General features: G+C 64.1%; 2 protein-coding genes across 2 annotated transcripts; one reads left to right on the forward strand and one right to left on the reverse strand.

Moving 5' to 3' along the window:
- The first annotated feature begins 21 nt into the window (after window positions 1-21).
- TMEM54 (transmembrane protein 54) lies at window positions 22-3,520 on the forward strand. Its single transcript, XM_071453571.1, has 4 exons — window positions 22-1,500; window positions 2,211-2,270; window positions 2,403-2,801; window positions 3,092-3,520. Exons 1-4 carry the CDS (start codon window positions 1,099-1,101, stop codon window positions 3,182-3,184), a joined length of 954 nt encoding a protein of 317 aa, XP_071309672.1. The 5' UTR covers window positions 22-1,098; the 3' UTR covers window positions 3,185-3,520.
- A 184-nt stretch (window positions 3,521-3,704) lies between these two features.
- HPCA (hippocalcin) lies at window positions 3,705-5,412 on the reverse strand. The gene is made up of 3 exons (XM_071453570.1): window positions 4,846-5,412; window positions 4,160-4,265; window positions 3,705-3,968 (listed from the first exon to the last, which is right to left on the reverse strand). The coding sequence occupies exons 1-3, from the start codon at window positions 5,221-5,223 to the stop codon at window positions 3,871-3,873; spliced, it is 582 nt and encodes a 193-aa protein (XP_071309671.1). The 5' UTR covers window positions 5,224-5,412; the 3' UTR covers window positions 3,705-3,870.
- Between the last annotated feature and the right edge of the window lie 7,434 nt (window positions 5,413-12,846).

Consider the following 12,846-nt stretch of genomic DNA (forward strand, 5'->3'; position numbering starts at 1 on the left):
TGTGCAGCAGGGCTGGGTACAGGTGAAAGGAGGGCAAGAACAGGAGAAAAAGGCAAATTTCCAGCACTTTGTGGGTGTGTGGGAGCTGAGGATGCTGAGAGCAGTGGCTCAGGTGTGATGTTGGGGACAATGCCTTTCCCCAGAGCAGCCCCAGGAACCAGAGTTGTCCCTGGAATTAAATTGTTGGACCCCACGGGCCCTCCCACAGCCACCCCAGCAAGGCCCTGTCCCCATCCCAGTGCCTGGGATTTCCCTGGAAGCTCCCTGAGGGCAATGGCCACCAAAGCAGCTCCTCTGAGTCACCTTTGGCCAAGTCACCACCGCCCTGGCCCCTCTGCTTTGCCCTGGCCCTGCAGGGCAGTCCCTGGCACTGCTGCCCTCTGGCCTGGCAGTGTCCCAGCCCCAGGGCTGCCCCTTCCCAGACCCTCAGCTGTGGCCTGGGACCTGCCTGGCTGCTCCCAGCCTGCTGCCATGGCTTTGGGGGTGCTGGGGGCGTGGGGAGGGGGTGAGGAAGCGTGGAATGGTGAAATGGCACGGCATGGCATGGCAGGGCATGTCACAGCACGGCTGCTGGCCCGGCAGCAAGGGGAGGGCAGGGGTGGGACACGCAGGAAAAGGTGGAGTTATCCCTTTGTCCCGGGGAGCTGGTCTGACAGGAATTGGAGCAGCAGGAGGGTGGCCCCGGTGTCCCGGTGCTGCCCCGTGCCAGACCCGATGGATCCGGGGGCTGAGGGCAGGGCAGGGCACCGGAGGGCTCTGAGGGGCTGATCCCGGCCCGGTGAGGATGTGCCGAGTGGGTGAGTCCGGCTCTGGGTGGGGATCACAACAGGAGGGCTCCATCTCTGCCCTCTGCAGGGGAAACTGAGGCAGGGAGGGAGGGAGAGGAGGGCTCAGATCGCTCAGGGGAGGAGCTGGCTGAGCCCTGGTGGTGATGGCTCTGTGAGGGTGGGTTCCAGAGGGGGAACAGCCCCACTCCTCCAGGTGCTGGCTGCCAGAACCCAGCCCTGGCGCTGCCGTTTGGGGCCAGCTGCTCTCCCAGAGCTTCCTCCTCACCCTGAGCAGCCCCAGCTCTTCCCAGCCCCACAGGGACCTGTCCCCATGGCCACTGGCCCCACACCTTTGCTCCAGTCCCAGGAGAGCTGGCTGGACCAGTGGTCTGCATACCTGGGCTACCGGTGGCTTCCACATCACCTCATCCCTCTGCCAGCACGGGCCACGTCCTCTGGGGCTGTCCCCAAATTCCTGTGCCAGGCAGGGACAGCTCGGGGCTGGCCACCCCACGCCCCCTCCTCTCCTTTTGTCTCAGGCCACCTCGACCCCGGCAGCCACCGAACGGTGCTGATGAAAACGGGGCTCATCCTCCTCATCGTCGGGCACCTCATCTTCATCAGCGGGGCGCTGGTGCACGGCACCGTGCTGCGCTTCGTGCTCACCGCCCGCGACGCCACCTCCCTGCACTACGGGGTCACCAACAGCGCCGCTGCCATCGCTGCACTCCTGGTATGGCCGGGAACGGGGCTGGGGACACGGGGGGACGTGGGGAGAGGCTGGCTTGGGGGAGGGATGGAGGGTGGGGAGGTGGGATGCAGGATGGACACTGCTCCGTCCCCCCTTCCCCACCCGAAACAAACCTTTCCTGGGGATCCAACCCTCCTTTCCTGGGGATCCAGCCCTCCTTTCCTGGGGGAATCCAACCCTCCTTTCCTGGGGGATCCAACCCTCCTTTCCCGGGGGATCCAACCCTCCTTTCCCGGGGGATCCAACCCTCCTTTCCCGGGGGATCCAACCCTCCTTTCCTGGGGCATCCAACCCTCCTTTCCTCAGGGATCCAGCCCTCCTTTCCTGGGGATCCAGCCCTCCTTTCCTGGGGGGTCCAACCCTCCTTTCCTGGGGATCCAACCCTCCTTTCCTCGGGGATCCAACCCTCCTTTCCTCGGGGATCCAGCCCTCCTTTCCTCGGGGATCCAGCCCTCCTTTCCTCGGGGATCCAACCCTCCTTTCCCGGGGGATCCAACCCTCCTTTCCTGTGGAGTTTAACCCTCCTTTCCTCAGGGATCCAACGCTCCGGGTCTCATTGCTGGGTGAGGCTGTGGGAGGTGAAGCTCTGCCCCCTCTGGATGAGCTCCCAGGGACATTCCCAGCAGGGAGAGGATTTCGGTGTCCCTGGGGCAGGGACTGCTCCTGCCTGACCCCCCCGTTTTTCCCCACAGACCATCTCCTGTGGAGTCTGTGCCCTGCTGCTCTCCCGGTACCTCGGCCCCGCTGCCCTGGTAAGCACCCCCAGCCCCTCTCCCATCACCCAGGGAGCCTGCACAGCCCCCACAGCCCCTCTCTGGGTCCCTCCTGGGCAGGGGACATCCCCCTGTCCCTGCACTGCCTCTCCTCTCCTTTCCCCCCTGCAGAAATGGGCTCTGCTGGCCCTGAGCGCCTGCAGCAGCCTCTGCTGCCTCTGCTGCCTGCTGGGGCTGCTCGTGGCCATCGGGCTGACCCTGGGCACCCAGGGCCGGGTGCTGCTGGGCCCCTGCTCCGTCGGCACTGCCACCCTGGCCCCCGTGTCCCGCGAGTGCCCCTTCGACCCCACCCGCGTCTACGTGAGTGCCCCGGGGCTGGGGCTGTGCCCGGGGTGGGGAGGATGTGCAGGGGCTGATGCTCCTCCTGTCTCCCAGAGCTCCACGCTGTCCCTCTGGGTCATCTCCCTCCTGCTGGAGGCCATGGGCATCTTCTTCAGCATCCGCTGCCTCCTGCTCACCCTGGAGCTCCTGCGCCTGGGCTGCTGCTGCCGCGGGATGCTCCGGATGAAGGTGATTTCTGATTGATGGGCTCACCCCAACCCCTCCCCTGCAGGGCTGAAGGTGATTTCTGATTGATGGGCTCACCCCAACCCCTCCCCTGCAGGGCTGAAGGTGATTTCTATTGATGGGCTCACCCTCAACCCCTCCCCTGCAGGGCTGAAGGTGATTTCTGATTCCTGGGCTCACCCCAACCCCTCCCCTGCAGGGCTGGGGCAGACCTGGCTGTGCCCAGGGGTGACCTGTGGATCCAAGGCTTCCACCCCTCTGCTCCCACTCTCATCCTTCTCTCTGGCTTCCAGGTCTCTCTGCAGGAAGCCCCTGTAGAGAGCCCCGGCCCTGGGCAGTGCCTGGCCTTGCTGAGACTGGACAGTGGAGAAATTGCCCGGCTCTGAGGGATAAATGACCCTGTGGATGTGTCCTGGCTGTTCCTGCCCCATTCCTGCACCAGCACAGCCCCAGGACAGGACTCAGCTGCCTCCCAGGATGTGTGGACACATCCCCTGGAACAGGAGCCCATCCCGTGGCCTGGGGCTGCAGGGAGGGATGGAACTGGGCTGGATCCAGAGCCTGCAGGGCTGAACTTTCCCCAGGGGCTCCGTGTCCCCTTTCCCAGCACGGACTGCACTGACACAAACTTTATTCTGCAGGTATTAAAGCCCAGAAGCTCAGCCCACCCTGTGGGGACGGGGCTGAACCAGCCCTGCCCATGGTGCTGTCTCCATGTGGGGCTGGGTGCTGGGGACCCCCAGCCACGGGGGCTTTGTCCCCACACCTGTCCCACCAGGCTGGGCTGTCCCTGCTCCCAGCCCCGGTGCTGGGGGCTCTGTCCTCACTCAGGGCACACCCTGCCTCCACCCTCCCACCAGTGAAACCAGTGCAGGACCCCCAGGGATGGGGACTGACCCCCAGGGATGGGGACTGACCCCCAGGGATGGGGACTGACCCCCAGGCCCCCTCACCCCAATACCAGCCAGGCTCCATCTCCCATCCCACAGGGGCTGCGGGGGCACAGCAGGGACTGGGTGAGGGACAGTGACCATCAGCAGGGTGGGGGGTGGCAGGGGGGGCTCTGGGGGGCTCAGAACTGCATGGCCCCGCTGGGGTCGCACTGCAGCAGGCGCACGATGGACGGGTCACTCTTGGCCCCTCTGATGAACTCCTCCAGCGAGAGCTTCCCTGTGGGGAAGGGGACACAGCTCAGGCACCTCCCGGCACCAGAGACCACCCAGAGCAGCCCACGGGCCCCTCCCCACCCGGGGGGAGCACCCAGCGCCCCTCGGACATGAGCCATTTAATCAGCTCCTCCTGATAGCCCTGGATTTAGCCATGAGACCTTTCCCTAATCCCCTGCAGCTCCTCTCATTTACCATCGTTATTAGTGTCCATCTGTCGGAAGATTTTGTCCGTCCTTTTCTCCGGGGTGGATTCGTCTTCAGGCATGTTCATGACAGAGGAGACCATTTTGTAGATGGCCTGGGGGAAGGACAGGGGGTCAGGGTGGGGTTCTGGCTTTGCCCACCTGGGACAGAGAAAGAGCTCTGGGCTTTGTTTTCCTGGGCGTGGGGCTGGTGTTTATCACCCTTCCCATGGCATCAGGGCTTCAGCTCCCAGGAGCTGCTCCTGCAGGGAGGATTTGGCCACTGGGATGCCCCTGAGAATCACCAGGTTGGGATCAGGGCAAGGAGAGCATCTCCTGCCCGTTTGCCAACACCACCAGGCGTGCAGGGGGACAAGTGCCCGCCCTGGAAGCACGAGAGAGCCCCGGGATGAGGTGACAAAGGGGGACAAGTGCCCGCCCTGGAAGCACGGGAGAGCCCCGGGATGAGGTGACAAAGGGACATCCCCAGGCAGGGAAGGACTCGGGATGCTCCAGGATAAAACAACCCCTGCACCCACAGCTGCAAGGCAGCAACAGCTTCATCCCTGCCGCTGCAAAACCCTGCCCGGGGCGTTCCACGGGGAGAAATCCCCAACCCAGCCGCCCTCCGGGAGCCGCGGCGGGGCAGGGCAGGGCAGGGCAGGGCAGGGCAGGGCGGGACAGCCCGGCCGGTACCTGCACGATCTCCAGCATCTCCTCCCGGCTGATGTAGCCGTTGCCGTCCAGGTCGTACATGCTGAAGGCCCACATGAGCTTCTGCTCGAGCTTGCCGCGGGAGGTGACGCTCAGGGCGATGATGAACTCCCTGAAGTCGATGGTGCCGTCGCCGTTGGTGTCGAAGGTGCGGAAAACGTGCTCGGCGAACTTGGAGGCGTCGCCGTAGGGGAAGAAGTTGGCGTAGATCTTCTTGAACTCCTCCACGTCCAGCATGCCCGAGGGACAGTCCTTCAGGAACCCCTTGTACCAGCCCTGCAGCTCCAGGTCGGAGAACTCCGTGTTTTCCCGCAGGTCCTGGAGCATCTCCGGGCGGAGCTTGCTGTTCTGCTTCCCCATCGCGCTGGGACAGGGGACAGGGCCCTGGCCGGGCTCGGGGGGTCCCTGTGCGCTACAGGAGGGGACAGGGACGGGGCAGAGCTCGCTGGCAGCCCCCGGACACCCGGCCGGACGCCGATGCTGCCGCCTCCATCCCCGCCGGCCGCTCTGAGCGCTCGGGGCCGGCCCCGGGGAGCTCCAGGCAGCGCCAGCCCCCTCCTGTTTGCGTAATTATCCCTTAGAGCTCATTTGCATAATAGATAGGTGATATATAGGTGGGATCAGGCGGCCCCGAGGAGGGGACAGAGCCGTGCCTGCGGTGCTGGGTCCGGCCCAGCTTTGGGATGGCCGGATCTGGGTCAGATCCCTCGGAGCTGGGTTATTTTCAGCTCCTCCGCTCTCTCCGTTAATATTTGGTGCCTCCGGCGGGCTCTGGAGCCCCAGGAAGGGCTGGGGGTGGCAGGGACCTGCTCGGGGCTCTGTGTCCCCAGCCCGGATCAGCTCACAGGGAGCGTGTCCAGCACCCACCCTGGGGACTCCGTGGTGACCTTGACCCGCTGCCACCATCCAGGGGTGCCCGGGGCGCAGTGGAGGCTTCAGTGCTGAGAGCTGCCCTATCCAGAGGAGGGAGAGACCCCAGCACCCCCAAATTCCCCAAAAATTCCTTCGGATCTTGGGGCAAACCGGACCCCCAGGAGGAGCAGCCAGGACCCCCCAGTTATGGGGGGCTGGGACCCCACAGGGTCTCTCCATCCCCCACCGGCAGCATCACTGGGAATACTGGGATCACTGGGAATACTGGGAATACTGGATGGTTTTTAGGCACTGGGAACAGTGGGGACACTGGGAGGTTTTTGGGCACTGGGAATACTGGGAGCACTGGGAACACTGGAAACACTGTGAGAACTGGAAGGTCTTGGGGAATGGGAAGGCTTGGAGCACTGGGAGCACTGGGAAGGAGCACTGGGAGCACTGGAAGGTCTTTGGGCACTGGGAACACTGAGAAATCTTGGGGGACTGGGAGCACTGGGAGGGCACTGGGAGCACTGGGACACGCTGTCTCCACTGGCTCCAGAAGGTGCCAGGCCAGGCTTTTTGGGACTAGAAAGGGACATTTTTGGACCAGAAAGGGACATTTTGGGCTGGCTGTCCCCAGAACTCGGGTGAGAGCAGCAAAGCATCCCCAGTGAGTCCAGCAAGGAGCAAAGTGGCTTTGGGAGCCAGGAAAGGGCTGCAGTGGGGACAGATGCTGCCCATGAGGAGCTGCCACTCCCAGCTGGGTTCCCAGGAGCTGCTCCCTCCTCTGCAGAGCCCTGGGCAGCAGATGGCAGGGGCAGATGGGAGCAGGAGCCACTCTCCTTGGAATTACACAAACAAAAATGCATCAAGGGATTAAAGCCAGGGCCCCATGGGGGAGCAGGGACGTGCTGGGGTGGCTGCTCCACCATGGGGAGCTGGGGGGAAGGAGCCAACACGGGGTTCATTCACCCCAAAATCTCCTGGGCATTAAAAAACTGTGGCTGACCCTCCCAGCCCTCGGGTTTTGGTTGCGGCACTGGGTGAGTTTCCAACCCAAACCAGGCCATGGTCAGTGAGGCTGAGGGGCTTTGGGCACCTCCTGGCACCTCCAGGCCTCAAAGCCAGGGCAGGAGACAGGGAGCAGTCCTGGCACAGCACCCAAACCCCTGAGGTCTGCTATGGAACACCAGTGAGCAGCTCTGGACCAAAGAGAGATGGAGAACAGGAGCAGCCCAGGCCCTGAGGAGCACAGGGACCTGACACAGCACAGGAATGAAAAATTCCCACTCACGAACCTGGGAACCCTCCCTGAGCTCCAGGTTTGGGCACTGGGAACCCTCCCTGAGCTCCAGGTTTGGGCACTGGGAACCCTCCCTGAGCTCCAGGTTTGGGGTTTGGGCACTGGGAACCCTCCCTGAGCTCCAGGTTTGGGGTTTGGGCACTGGGAACCCTCCCTGAGCTCCAGGCAGGGGTTTGGGCACTGGGATCCAACCCAGTGCAGCATTTTGGAAATGGGATTGTGCTGGGAACACAGGAACAGGGGAGGGGAGGTGCTGCAGTGGTGATTTCTGCTCTCCTGTCATAGAAAGAGATTTGGGGATGGGGTGTGAGCAGAAAGGTGAGGGAAAGGGAGATGTTTGTGACATTCTGTGGGGCTGGAGCTGAGCACCCCAAGGCAGCAGTGCCAGGGCTGGCTGGGGGAGAGTGGGGCCCCCAAGGTGGGGGTGCCAGCCCCCCTCTGATAATCTTCATATCTATTTTAATCCCCCTGGGCATGAGTGGCAGAGGCACAAGTGACGCAGGCTGATTTGCAAACATCCCATTTCCGACTCCAACCCGACCCTAAACCCAAATAATCCCCGAGCTGGAAGGGATTGCAGGAGGGACAGGGAGGATAATGCCCAGGAGGGGGGCACAGAAGGGGACATCAACCCCCAGGGATTTATGGGGTCCCTGGCACGGGGGGCGGCTCATCCTGCCCAGCTCCCACCCCCTCCACCCCAAAATTTTGTGGGTTTCTGGCTGGAGCCCCCTCAGCCCCCCCTGCACGGGGATGGGCAGCAGCTCGTGGTGCCCTGGGGGTGCCAGGGCTGGTCCTGCTGGCCCGGAGGCGCCGCCAGGAGAGGCTGAAACAGCCACAGGTGCCACCGTGGCATTGTCCCCATTGTCCCAAAGCCGCTGGGGACACACTGGGGTGCTGCCCGTGCCTGCCCGGGCTTTTCCTCTTGGCTTTTCCTCCTCCTTGCAGGGATTTCGGTGGGAATTTCCTGCGTTGCCATGGCAGCCGTGAAGCCCCCGAGGCTTCGCTGCGGCAGAGCTGGGGCTGCAGGGAGGGGACACGGCAGGAGGGGACACGGCGGGAAGGGACACCCCGGGAAGGGACACCCCGGGAAGGGACACCCCGGGAAGGGACACCCCGGGAAGGGGACCCCGCGGTGTCCCCGTGCCCCAGGACGGGTTCAGGGCTCCCACACAGCTCTGTGTGCCCAGGCCAGTGCGTGGTGGCCTCGGCCCGGCCCTGGCTGTGGTCCCCAAGCTGATGGGGCTCGGTGATGCTCAGGGCGCTCAGAGCTCAGGGATTTGGGGTCCAGCATCAGCCCCACTGCCCTCATCACCCCCCAGTGCCCACGGGAGAGTCCTCGAGGGTGCCCACAGGGCCTGGGTGGCGCTGAAGGAGCCCGGGTGTGTCCAGGGGGGTTTGGTGCTCAGCACACGACAGACACCGTCCCTAAAACCTTCTGGGATACTGGGACAAACCGGGACGGGGCAAAGCAGGAGGGGCTCAGCCCCTCGTTGTACCAGTGAGCACAACCAGGGTGCCCCAAATACCCCACAGAGCCCTCCCCACGGGCCCTCGCTGTCCCAAGAGCGTGTCCCTGTCCCCAGGGCCTGTCCCTGTCCCCAGGGCCTGTCCCTGTGACAAACGGGGAAGGTGAGCGGGGCAGGGTGGGGCAGGGGCTGCGGGAAGGGCCGGGGATTAAGAGCAAATACCGAGATAATGAGGATCTTTGGGAAAAAGCCCATTTGGATAATTTAAACCTCTAATAGGCTTCCTGGAATACAAAGCCCTTTGTGATGCCCCATCTCATCGGGATCAGGAGCCACTCTCTCGCTAAACCTTGACGTTTCATAACATTTCATAACGGAGTGGCTCCATCCCGTGTCCCCGTGTCCCCCGTGTTCCTGTGTCCTTGTGTCCCCCATATCTCCATGTTCCTGTGTCCCCATTTCCCCGCGTCCCCTGTATCCCCATGTCCCCCATGTCCTCGTGTTTCTGTGTACCCCGTGTCCCCATCTCTGTGTCCCTCTGTGTCCCCGTGTCCCTCTGTCCCCATGACCCTGTGTCCCCATGTCTCCATGCCCCCTGTGTCCCCATATCCCTGTGTCCCCGTATCCCCCATATCCCCCATGTCCCTGTATCCCCCACGTGCCCATGTCCCCATGTTCCCATATCCCTGTATCCCCATGTCCCCGTGCCCCTGTGTCCCCATGTCCCCATGTCCCCATGTCCCCCATGTCCCCCATGTTCCCATGTCCCCTGTATCCCTGTGTCCCCATGTCCCCATATCTCCCATGTCCCATGTCCCTGTGTCCCCATATCCCCATATTCCCATGTCCCCCGTGTCCCCCATGTTCCCATGTCCCCTGTATCCCCGTGTCCCCATGTCCCCATATCCCCCATATCCCCATGTCCCCACAGTGCCACCCTGCAGCACGTCCCACTCCCCTCTCCCTGCCAGCCAAGTTCGGGGCTCCTGGGGACACTGTGTGGCACCTGGCCGGCGTTTTGGGGCACTTTGGGCACAGTCCTGTCCCTGAGCTCTGCCCCAGTTCCCCCAGTTTGGGCCCTGCTGGGGGTCAGGCCATGCCTGGGGGCTGCAGCTCGTCCCTGTGTGTCCCACCCTGGGGACTGAGGCTGCGGAGGTGGCACTGCCACCCTGGCAAGGACACGGTCCCGTCGCGCAGGAATGGGCGACACTGGGAGGGCTCTGCACCCAGACTTGTCCCTTGTCCCCCCGCCAAAAGGAACGCAGGGGTTAAACGCCACCACCAGCGCCACCGCCAGTGCCACCACCAGCGCCACCGCTGTCCCCAGCGCAGCGGCCACGCGCGGGCCCTGGGCTCCCTCTCGTGGCTTCTCGTCCCTTCCCATAGGGTGACCGAGGGACCCCCGGGGACGCGGCGGGGCAGCGGCAGCGGGGACAGCGGGGCCGGGGGGCTCGGCCGGGGGTCCCCGAGCCGGGGGGCTCCGAGCGGGGACGCCCCTGTGCCCTCCTGTGCCCTCCTGTGCCCTCCTGTGCCCTCCTGTCCGCAGCCCCTGCGGCGGAACCCGCGGGACACAGCGGGGCCGGGGTGCGGATCCCGTCCCGGGGGTGCCGGGGGATGTTGGGGGGTCCCGGCTGCGCCCCCCATCCCCTCCCTGCGCCCCGCGGGGCCGGCGCGGTGTCGGCAGATGGCAGCAGCGGCTTTCGGCAGCGCCGGCGTGCGGGGGCTGCCCGCGCTGCCCGCACCTCCTGAGGCCCCTGAACCCCCTGAACCCCCTGAATCCCCCGTATCCTGCACCTTCAGAGCCCCCCGAACTCCCTGAACCCCCTAAAACCCCTTTATCCCGCACCTCCTGAACCCCCTGAACCCCTTGAACCCCCTGAACCCCCTGTATCCTGCACCTCCTGAACCTCCTGAGCCCCCTGAACCCCCTGCACCTCCTGAGCCCCCTGAACCCCCTGAACCCCCTGCACCTCCTGAGCCCCCTGAACCCCCTGAACCCCCTGTACTCCCTGTACCCCGCAGTTTCTGCACCTCCTGAACCCCCTGAATCCCCTTCACCTCCTGAACCCCCAGAATCCCGCACTTTCTGCACTCTCTGAACCCCCAGAACCCCCTGCACCCCCTGTACCCCCGCTACCCCGCACCCCCCGCTTCTCCTGAACCCCGTGCCCCCCCCAGTGCACCCCTCTGTGCCACCGCATCCCCCCAGAGCTGGGACTGTCCCTTTTGGGGGACACCCACCCCCATTTCCCCCGTGGAAAGCCCCTCCCAAGGGCCGCACACCACGACACCGATTTAGGGACAATTTTTTGGTGTCACCGGGCTGCGGGCTCGGTGCTCGGCCCCAGCAGAGCCCGGCGCGGTGAGGAGGGCTGGCTGTGAGGGGTGGGACAGCTGGCGGCTCCCAGGTGTCCGTCTGGAGCGTCTGCGGAGCCTGAGTGCGTAATTAGAGCTGCGACTTAATTGGCAGACGGGGGGACGCGTGACGGGCGTCGTGTGACTTGAATAGCGATGGGCTGGGGAGGTGAAGGAGCCTCAGAGGGAGCCCAGAGGGACCAGGACGCCCCGAAAAGCTTTGGCAGGTGGTGGGAAAGGAGAGGGGACAGGGAAAGGACAAACACAGCTTGGGCTGTTCCGGGGAACCCGGGGCCTGAGCCCCCAGAGGGGACATGAGCGCGGTGGTGACATCCCAGGGCAGTGCTGGGCGTGGCAGATGTCGTGGGGATGGAATAGAGCGATGTTCCTCCGTTATTTGGAAAGGGGGAAAGGAAAAAGCCAAGGCGTTGTGGTGGTAGCTGTGTTCAGCCTCTGGAAAAATACCAGGACACATCCAAAACGCTCCTGTGGGAGCCTGGGAGGCAGTGGGATGACAGGGACCAGCCTTGTCACATCTGCCAGGAGCCACTGGGGCAAAACACTCCCTGTGCCACGTGTGGGGCTCAGCCTTGGCCCAGGCTGGGGTCCAGGCAGGGAATCCTCGAGTTTCTGTGCCAATCCCTGCATCTCACTGCTGGGGGACTTGGAATTCCCTCTGCTGCTGCTGCTGGCACCTCAGCTTTGCCTTCCTGGAGCTGGTCTGGCATCACTGGTAGCAGAACTCAGGGTTGTGGTGCTGCTCCAGGTGTGCAGCCCATGGAGGAGGCACCACCAGGAGCCTGAGCCCGGCAGCGTCTCCTGCCCAGCCTCGTGTTCTGGGGAAGGAAGGCCCAGGGGAAGCAGCAGCCTGGCCTGGAGCCACCTCCCTGCATGGCTGTGCCCAAATCCTGCTCCTTCCAGCCCCAGGACAGTGCCCAAATCCTGCTCCTTCCAGCCCAGTTATCCCTGCATGGCTGTGCCCAAATCCTGCCCCTTCCAGCCCAGTTATCTGTGCAGGGCAGTGCCCAAATCCGTCTCCTTCCAGCCCCAGGACAGTGCCCAAATCCTGCTCCTTCCAGCCCAGGCTGGATTTGGGGTCCCCCAAGCTCAGTTCAGGCAGTTCCAGCGAGGGGCTGAACCCCACCCTGTCCATCCTGGGGCTCCTGCTCCTCCCCTGCACCTTCTCCAGCGCTGAATTGATGAAATTTTAAATCTGCTGCCAGGCAGGGATGAAAGGGAGGCACCACAGGCATTTCCCTGGATGCAGCAGGGACTGAGGCACAGACACCGTGCTGGAATCCTCATCACCAGAGCTGGGGAAAGAGCTGGAGTGGCACAGCTTTGGCAGGACAGGGCTGTCCCCTGGCTGTCCCCTGGCTCTGGCAGAGGATTTTGGCTCTCCCTTGTCCAGGAAGGATCTTTGGGGACTCCTCAGCTGGGGCGGGGGGGCTCTCACTGTGTCCGTGCATGGCCAGAGGGAGGGTGGCAAGGGGAGGGTGACAAGGGGAGGGTGACAAGAGGACGGTGGCAAGGGGAGGGTGACAAGGGGAGGGTGGCAAGGGGAGGGTGACAAGGGGAGGGTGGCAAGGGGAGGGTGGCAGGGGCTGCCAGAGCCCCCCACTCCTGTTTCACCCCCCCTCTCCATCCAGAGCAGGGAGAAACCACCAGGCCATAAACCAAACCATAGGGAGGACCAGGATTGCCAAAAATATGGGACACCAGTGATGCTCCTGGGAGTCCCCAGGTGGCAGAGGGACACCTGGGACAGACAGACAGACAGTGAGGGACACAGAGCCAGCACTGCCCACCCTCAGCACGGGTGGGTGCCCCACTCAGGGCTGTCCCTGGGTGCTGGAAGGTGCCACCCGTGCCCGGAGCCACCCAGGGCCAGGACAGCCCATCGCTGGTCGGGGGGGTCACAGCAGGGCCCCCCTCCAGTGTCGCAGGATTTGGCAGCTGAGCTGGGACTTGGATTCTGCTCCCATCGCCAGCATCAATCAG

The sequence above is a fragment of the Agelaius tricolor genome, unplaced genomic scaffold, assembly GCF_023055355.1.
Source record: "Agelaius tricolor isolate 1412-34295 unplaced genomic scaffold, bAgeTri1.0.p SCAF_36, whole genome shotgun sequence".
NCBI lineage: Eukaryota > Metazoa > Chordata > Aves > Passeriformes > Icteridae > Agelaius > Agelaius tricolor.